Source organism: Limulus polyphemus, unplaced genomic scaffold, assembly GCF_000517525.1.
Source record: "Limulus polyphemus unplaced genomic scaffold, Limulus_polyphemus-2.1.2 Scaffold1555, whole genome shotgun sequence".
In the NCBI taxonomy this organism is placed as follows: domain Eukaryota; kingdom Metazoa; phylum Arthropoda; class Merostomata; order Xiphosura; family Limulidae; genus Limulus; species Limulus polyphemus.
The window spans coordinates 149,548-158,120 of NW_013667165.1; the positions used below are offsets into that span (position 1 = coordinate 149,548).

General features: G+C 28.7%; 1 protein-coding gene across 1 annotated transcript in view; it reads left to right on the top strand.

Moving 5' to 3' along the window:
* Positions 1-8,573, top strand: part of LOC106464072 (la-related protein 1B-like) — a 93,162-nt gene that overhangs the window by 40,828 nt on the left and 43,761 nt on the right. Inside the window, 4 exon segments of the mRNA XM_022391738.1 lie at positions 2,577-2,721; positions 7,083-7,239; positions 8,237-8,478; positions 8,481-8,507. Coding sequence (XP_022247446.1) covers positions 2,577-2,721; positions 7,083-7,239; positions 8,237-8,478; positions 8,481-8,507 — 571 coding nt within the window.

Here is an 8,573-nt window from a genome sequence, read left to right on the forward strand (position 1 = left end):
CTAAAATAAAGTAAACCAAATTTTTTGGTACAGAAGAGATTTGCAGAGAAAAGGATCCTATAAAGATGGAATGAAGATGGTTCTAATAATGAAAATTATATGTCAAAGAAAACCTCTTTTTTTTTTTTTTTTTTTGTAGGGGAAGATGTGTTAATCATTCAAGAGGTTTTACATTTTAGACAGGTGGCATTGTGGTTAGTTAATTTCATTTTGTGCTCCCATTTTCTTAAAGATAATGTGAAGAAAATATTTGATTTTTGGATTGATTTACTATGAATTAAAATAAAATAAAATTTAATTTTTTTTTAGTATAAGTTATTAAGAAATGTTAGGTTTCAAAACTAATCTAAAAACCTTGTTTAATTTATAAGATGAGTAAATGAGCTTAAGTTTAGTAGTAGCTTAGTTTCAATAAATTGATTATGATATTGTCAATAAGTTGCTGTTAGAGGTGTGCTTTGGTTTGTGTATAAATAAGTGGGCATAGTTTATTTTGACTGTCTTCAAGAGATTGTTTGTTTGTAATCTCCAATAGGAAATTGAACTTCAGTATTGGAACTTGAGTAGACATATTTCAGGATTTTGATGTCTTGCAAAAGTTTATTGGCCATATAATCAATTAATTATAAGTCAATATTTATTTACAATCATGAAATTATTAGCATAAAGTGGCACATTTTGACTGTTACATATTTACTGGTTATTTGTTTCAAGCTTTATTCTTCTGCAACTTGTAGAAAATAGTCAAGTGTTTCTAGGTTTGTTCAGATTATTTTAATCTTTTGTGAAATTCATAGATTTTCAAATAATCCAAAAAGTAACATCTAAAAAGTTATTATAATGATATTAGAATACTGTACAATTCCATATGATTTCATTCTGTAATTTGCTTTAAAACTTATTCAGAAATTCACTATTCCTAGACTTGTATGTTTTTGCTGGTGGAGGGTATCATATAATCATTGTGGGTTTACAAAATGTACAAAAGAGGGAAATTATCACTACATCCAGAGGAATTATTTTGGTTTATCTAAATTACTTTAAATGATGTTGCTGAACAGATGATAGTTTTAGGTATTGATCGAGCTTATGTTTCATGCCCATTCATCACTGCATTTGGCCTCAGCCTAATGCATTTAATTCTTATATAAATGGTTTAGTATGTCTGGTGGTATCATATAATTCTAATCAGTCAGTGAAGATACACGTCTTATATAATTCAAAGAAGGAAATGATAATAATTGTCCAATTAACTGAAATCATCAGATTATTAACAGCCTATTAATCAGTAACTCGTAGGTATTTGTTTTGACATGTCATTACAAGAGAGATTGTTTTGTACCAAATGGAAATTTTAGCTTAGATCTGTAACTGATTGGTAAAGCTTGGGATTGTGACTGTTTTACACAAGATTACATCTTGTACTACTCAATAGGAAGTTAATCTTAGGTCTTGTAACTGAAATAAGCATAGTTTAGGATTGTGATTGCCCTTCATAAAATTACTCATTATTATATTTTTGGATTGCAATAAAAATAACTAGGATTTAAATGGCAAAAGGATTAATTAATGTGAAGTAATCGTTTACTGCTTAAAATAAGAGGTTAAACTCAGTGGTAAAGCATAACAAACACACAGTTTTTGAACATAAGAAATGAAAGAAAATGACAAAAGAAGTCTGTAGCTGAAAACTAAAATTTGTTAAACTGAAGCAAAATTTAAAGTGAACAATGATTTTGTTGAAATGAAATAGATGCTTAAGTTAAAACTATACCAATTTTAACTGAACTAAAAATGAAGATAGGATTTACCTAACACAGAATTAGAGCAGCACTAAATTTTACAACTATATCTAGTCTCTTTCAAGTTAAAGACTGAACTTCTTGCCAGAATCAAAACAACAGTCAGCAAATCACACGTAGAATTCAGTAATATCTTCACCTCAGGTCAGTTATAAAACTAGCTTCATAACAAGTGAGGTTTTTGCCAGTAGTAACTATCTCATAAGATAATGATACCATCTTTGAGCTACTCTTGCATAGAGACTACTACCCAATTCCCAGTGTATCATACAACTAACAACACTTGTTTAAGAAAACGAATTAATCTGTGTCTAATACATGAATGAGCTATAAAAAAAGAAAGGTATATAATAGTTTCATATCATAACAATTGAAAATTTATATTTGGTCGTGTGACTATCTTGCATAATTGGACTAAAAATTGATTGTATGAGTAATTTTATATTATTTGAATTGTGATTTTTATAATTAACCACTATTAAGTCTGGTAAGTCATTTATTATTGCATAAATGTTCAGTGAATTCCCACCTTAAATTGCTAATAATGCTTACATCTCTACTGACACATTATCACAACAGCCAGTGATTATTAACTGTACCAAGTAAAGTATTAATAATACTGGTTTTGATGTTGAAACATATTTTTGAAAACATTTATTAAGTTAATAATTTTGGTAAAATATTATTTTCCATTTAAAAAAGTACTGTAATTAAAATGTAATGTTGAATTTGTAAGTGAGACAAAGAGTAGAATTTGTTTTTCTAATTTTTCAGCGAGTATTACTTTAGTGAAGAAAATCTTCAGAGAGATTTTTTTTTGCGCCGAAAAATGGATCAACAGGGATATCTTCCAATCAGCCTGATAGCAAGTTTTCATCGTGTTCAGGCTCTTACTCAGGATGTAGCTCTTGTGACAAAGGTAACTTGATATCTCTTGTATATTTCTGAACTATAGCTTAATTTTACTTTACACTCCCATTATTATTAGTTTAAATAATAAACCCAGTATATCCAGTTTGGTAGTTACTCTGAAATATCTTTGAGTGTCCACCAGAAGATTCTAAAAATTTAAGTAGATTATTCTAGACATCATTATAGTCTTTTGTGTTTAGTAAAAGATTTTTTATTGATTCATATTTGCTCTTTTTTTCTTCTGACTCTGTTCACCCAATTTTTGAATTTTGTTTTGTAACCCCTTAGAGAAAGTATTACAAAATATATGTTAATCATCCTCACTCTGGTACGAAATAAAACTTTTGTCTCATTATCTCATATAAAAGAACTGAAATAAAAATTTCAACTGTTGATTGGAATATTAATCTTGTTATTTAACTCCTTTCTTACTGTGACCCTTTTCTGCACGTCACAAGATTTTACTTAGTTACATTTAAAATTTAATTAAGCTATTTTGTGATCAATTTTATCAATGAAATCGGCATTAAAATTTACATTATAATCCAAAGTTTTATATTATCTAAGTTTCAATTCCTTTATTTCAAAAGAAACTATAAACAAAAATTCTTAAAGTTTGGTTTTATTCTCTCATGCTCTGCAGATTTTGAAAAAGTTACATTTGTGTCTTTGTAGCTTGAACAGTTCTTGACTCATGCTAACCTTCCATATATATAGAAAAAATCTAGGTTAAATTCACTGTTAACATATTCTTCTTTCAAGTTCTGTAGGGCACGTACATATACACTGTTTATGATATGCCAATAATATCTAGTGTTGAAAAATTTTTGTTCGTACGTTTAACTTGTTTCAAATAAAAATATTATTTTGAAAACAAGTGAAGTGCATGCTGTTAATTTATCATTGAATTTATAGCTACCAAGTCACAGACATCTATGTAGAAGAATCCTAAACCCAACAAAAACAGCATATATTTATACTATTAAGAAATATATAACTAAAAGCCTTATTATTTTGACAATTGGCAAAAAAGAAGAATATATATATTTTAAATTTTGACACTGAGAAATTGCAATTCTAAATGCACAAAGTAGGCATGGCATTTGTGAAGAGTTCAGAGAAATGTATTTCTCCTTTCTACAAATTTCTCTCCTTCTTGTCAAAAATCCACTTATGCCTATTCAATAACTTTAGAATTTCAGTTGACAAGCCGAACTATCTTCTCTATTACTATCACAATAGTATTGGCACGAGTTAGTGTAATCGTTTGGTCTTCTTTCTTCTGAAGATCTTCTGTTTCTTTTGTCAAAGTGCACACAGGCTTTTATATATTATTAATATATAATATGTTATTTTTCTTATCTCCGTTTCTACTGTTAGTCTTACTCTAACATATTAAATGTTAGGCCTGTTACTTCTACAGCAGCTAACTTCACACCAAACCTTCCTTTTGTAACTTTACTTTCTTCTGCTATAATCTGTCTGCTTCTCTCTGCTGTTCCCACTCATCTGTCTGCCTTCTATAGTCTTGACATCAGTGTAGTGCAAGTGACGTTCGATAGTCTCAACATCAATAAATTATTAACAAAACTTCGTACAATCGTCTGATTTTAACTCTTATTATACCAAAAACTAAACAGTCATGTATATCATGACACTTGGCTAATTATACTTAATTGAGCTAGATGTTTATAACCAATGGAAAGAGCGTTTTTTGAAGTACTTTCTTATAACTGTTATTTTAAAATAGGCACGAAGAATTATATAGAGAACAAGTCAAACTACTTTTAGCATTGTTGTTGCTTTGTCCCTGCCACTTTAGTAATTTCTAACCTTGAAATACATTAGTTAGATAGACAGTTGAATTGTATTTAGGTTTTAGTTTTATATTTTGCTTAATTATGTGTTATTTATGTTTTAAGATGCCTATTCAAAAGGTTTAATAACTTTTTTTTTTATATAAGCCAATGGCTGCTTGATTCACAAGGGATAGTGTAATTTGCAAATGCCACCACGTTCTGCCTAGGGCTAAAATTTTTCTGCCTAATATATGGCAGTATTGGCTGGGGACACCCATTGATGTATGTTGCGATAAATAACAGTGCTAAAGGACAGGAAAGGAAAATAAATTATTAAAGTAAATTATATGTGCAAAAAAAAAGTTGTTTTGGAATAATTTGATGAAATATTAAAAGGTATGTACATTTTACCAATGTCTTAATTGGAAACATATTATTGTAATGTACTATAGACTATATAGTATAAGTTGATAATAGCTACAGTCAGTAATATCATAGAGAAAGTGAAAAAAATATATGTATAATCATTTAACTTAAATTAAAAATAACCTTTGATATTCACCTTGTTATATCATTAGTAAAGGAATATGAAAGTAAAGGAATATCAAGAATACTCCTATTTTCTGAATTATAATAATTCCTTTATACACTGTGCAATAAAAACTAATTACCTATAATTTGTAGTCTCTCAACAGTTTGTTTCATTTACTACAATGATTGAAAATAGATCCACTGATGATTTGAGTTTATATTTTTGTTTAGGTTTTGCAAGTCATCACCTTAATTTTAAGGTAGATCACAAAATTTGATAGAATAATTTTGATCATTAAATGATCTTTTCTGTAATACGTTACTCCAAAGAAAGTGACTTAGTGTTTGGACCTCTCCAAGCATAGCTCAGAGCATTATCTAAATGTTTATTTTATAAAGAACTAATATTGAGTTAAAGTCAACATTTTAATGATAAAATGTAATATTGCAGGCTATATTTTTAGTGTTTTAATTTAGACATTTGTATTGTTTGTTAAAAGGTGTTTTGATATGATATAATGAGCATGTGATGTCTGTAATTTTCTTGTATGTTTGGGAAATGATATGAATGATATAAAATGCCAGTTTGACTAGAGAAGAGTGAACTGTTTTTTGTGTAAGCAAGTGTTTTGTTTAGTTTTACATTATACATGCTCAGTTGATCCAATTTTATAAATTTTTAGTTTATTTTTCAATGATGTAATAAAACTATGGAAGAAGTTAGCAAGTAAATGACTAGCACAATTTATGAAGTTAGGCCCATATCTCAGTGAACTTGTTCAACTTATGGTAGAAGAAATGAAATGCTTTTTTTATAAATCTCTCACTGTGGACTCAGTCAATTTGTACTGACATTACTACAGTTTTTATTTTCCATTCATTTATTTTTTAGATTTTTTTTTAACTAATGTGTAAACAGAAGTAAGAATATATATTAAAATATCTGATAGATTGAGTAAATAATAACATTCTGTTAATGTTTCAAAGAATAAAATTGTTTTTCCACTGTTAGATGCACCGTTACATAATTAGAGATACGAGTCAATACACTATCACACTTTGATAGTCGTGACAGTTTATAATATCAGCTTTCTCTATTTCAATTAAAATAGATGATTAATAGTCAGAATAATAGTGGCAGTCTAATTATATCTAGTCTTTATTGTATGCAACTTGTGTATAAAAAAAAAATACATCATCTCTTTATTTGTGACATGAATTTTTAAGACTTTAATTTAATGCTATAATTCAACAGTGCCTAAATACTGGAACAGTAAAGTGCTTTTTGATGGACTTGACTCATAAAAAAAATCTGAGTCGTATTCTTCTTATAAATAAGTCACTTTTTTTTTCTTTTGTAGAATTTCTGTAATATTGATCAAACTAGCATTTTTCTTTCTTTCTTTTCTTTTTTTTTTTTTTTTTGAGAAAATTAGAGCCCAACAATACAACAAAGGGCCATTAATCCAAGTTGACAATCCACAGTTATAAAGAATAATCAACAGATATTTGCAGGACAGAAAATATTTTTGAAAAACCTATAAAGATTAAAACTGTATACTAAGTACAGGTTTATCAGTATTCAGAGGAACATATTGAGTATCAGCTAGAAGTAATTTTATTTGTGAGACATACAAGTTATATGTATAGAATAATATTTGTCAAGCTTACATGCTCAGTTTTAAAAGCTGACAGAATTGAGATAATTGAGTTACTTCATTATAAAATCAAAAGGATGTAGCTTCATCATTGAAGAAATGCCAAAGTTAAGGTTGATTGATAGAAAGAGCAGTTGCAAATATTTTATAATTTAATTTTGTTTGGCTATTTGTTTTTAAATTAATTATTTTGAATATAGAGGAAGAAAACTGCTTTTTCACTCTCCCATGACATCATACTTACAAACAGTAATGTTCATTTTAATTGAATCATGAGTGTTATATGAATAGTTTAAGTTTTATCTGTGTTTATCAGTTTATAATTTGTTCTTTTGTTTATATAAGTGAATGAAATTTTGATTCGTATCCATGTTCTTCAGGCCTTGAAAGATAGTGTTGAAGTTGAAATTAATGACGGAGTCAGAGTAAGGACAAAAACAAACCCAGAAATGTGGCCAATACCAGATCCCATTTCATCAGAACTTCATCCCAATGTTCCAGCCTTTGTTCCTGGTCAACCTTATCCTGTATTGCCTGGTACTATTTTGCTGTGTATATTACTTGTTTTGGAAATATTAACTTATCATTCAGTTTTTGGCATCAGTGTAAAAGATCCAACAATAAATGCTTTGCTGTTGGTTGGCATGAAATTCTAACATTGTTTGAAACAAGTAGTATAAGTTAATTTTTCCTCACAAAAAAGTTATACTAATTTTAATTGCCAAATCTGTTTATTTTTGCATGTATGCCTTTATTTTTATGATCTTAAGCTTTGAAATGTATGAAAATCAAGTAATTAATCTTGCTTTAACATTTGACACTTTTTTTCTTGTTTATGCATGGATGTAGCTATTCTGTTACTGCAAGGTATCTTAACATTAATATTTGGAAAGCAAACAGTAGTTGCTGAACCATTGTGCAATTTTTTGAAACTTAACAAAAGCAAGACATTGGTTAGGGTAGATTAGAGAATTACTTTAGCTTGTTACTGGATGGGCTGTTCAGTTTTTGAATATAAGCAGACCTTTAATGATATTTATTTACCATTTAATTTCCCAAACTTCCCTTTGAAAACATAAGAAGAAAATGGGTCAAATTGGTGGTCAGAACGTTAGCCTACTTTGATGAAATATTACAGTAAACATAGATAAATCATGACCAAAAATAAATTTGCTGACTTACTTTTAGTTGATATTGTTTATAAACTTGTTTTTTTGTTGTTGGTATTTTTAAAGTTTTGTAGTAACTGTCAGGGAATTATGGGGAGTGCCCCAAAATGTGACCACATCAACATGATTTGTTTGTGCCCATCATAAGTATGGATTTGTTGAAATGCTGCCATGCATATCCACTCAGCACTTCATCTCAGCTAGTAAAGAACAAACAGACTCGTACTAGGTTTATTGATTTCATCTTGTTTGTTAATGTTGATGTGTATTATTAGCTGTTAAGATCTTTTGGAATGAATTTAATGTTTTATAGTTATATTTTTTTTGTCTCTGTCAAAAGAATTTCAATTCTTGTATTCTTCAAGATTGGGATACTGGTGCAGATGCTGACAGTGAGTCAGAACCAGAATGTGACAACAGTGAGCACTCCAATCCACCTCTCGTTGCAGAAAATGGTAAATGCCTAAACATCAGTAATGTTGAACAAGAGAATGACAACACCGATAAGCCATGTCAAGAAGACATACTAGGCAACTTTTCACGTCGACAAAATCTTGCATATAATAATTTTGGAATATCAATGGATGAAGCCTGGAAGGAAGTAAACGAAGAGCAAGACCTCCACCAAAATCCAAAGTAAGAAAGGTTTTGTTTTCTTTACTATTAAATTGCATTAATATATATATATATATATATATATAT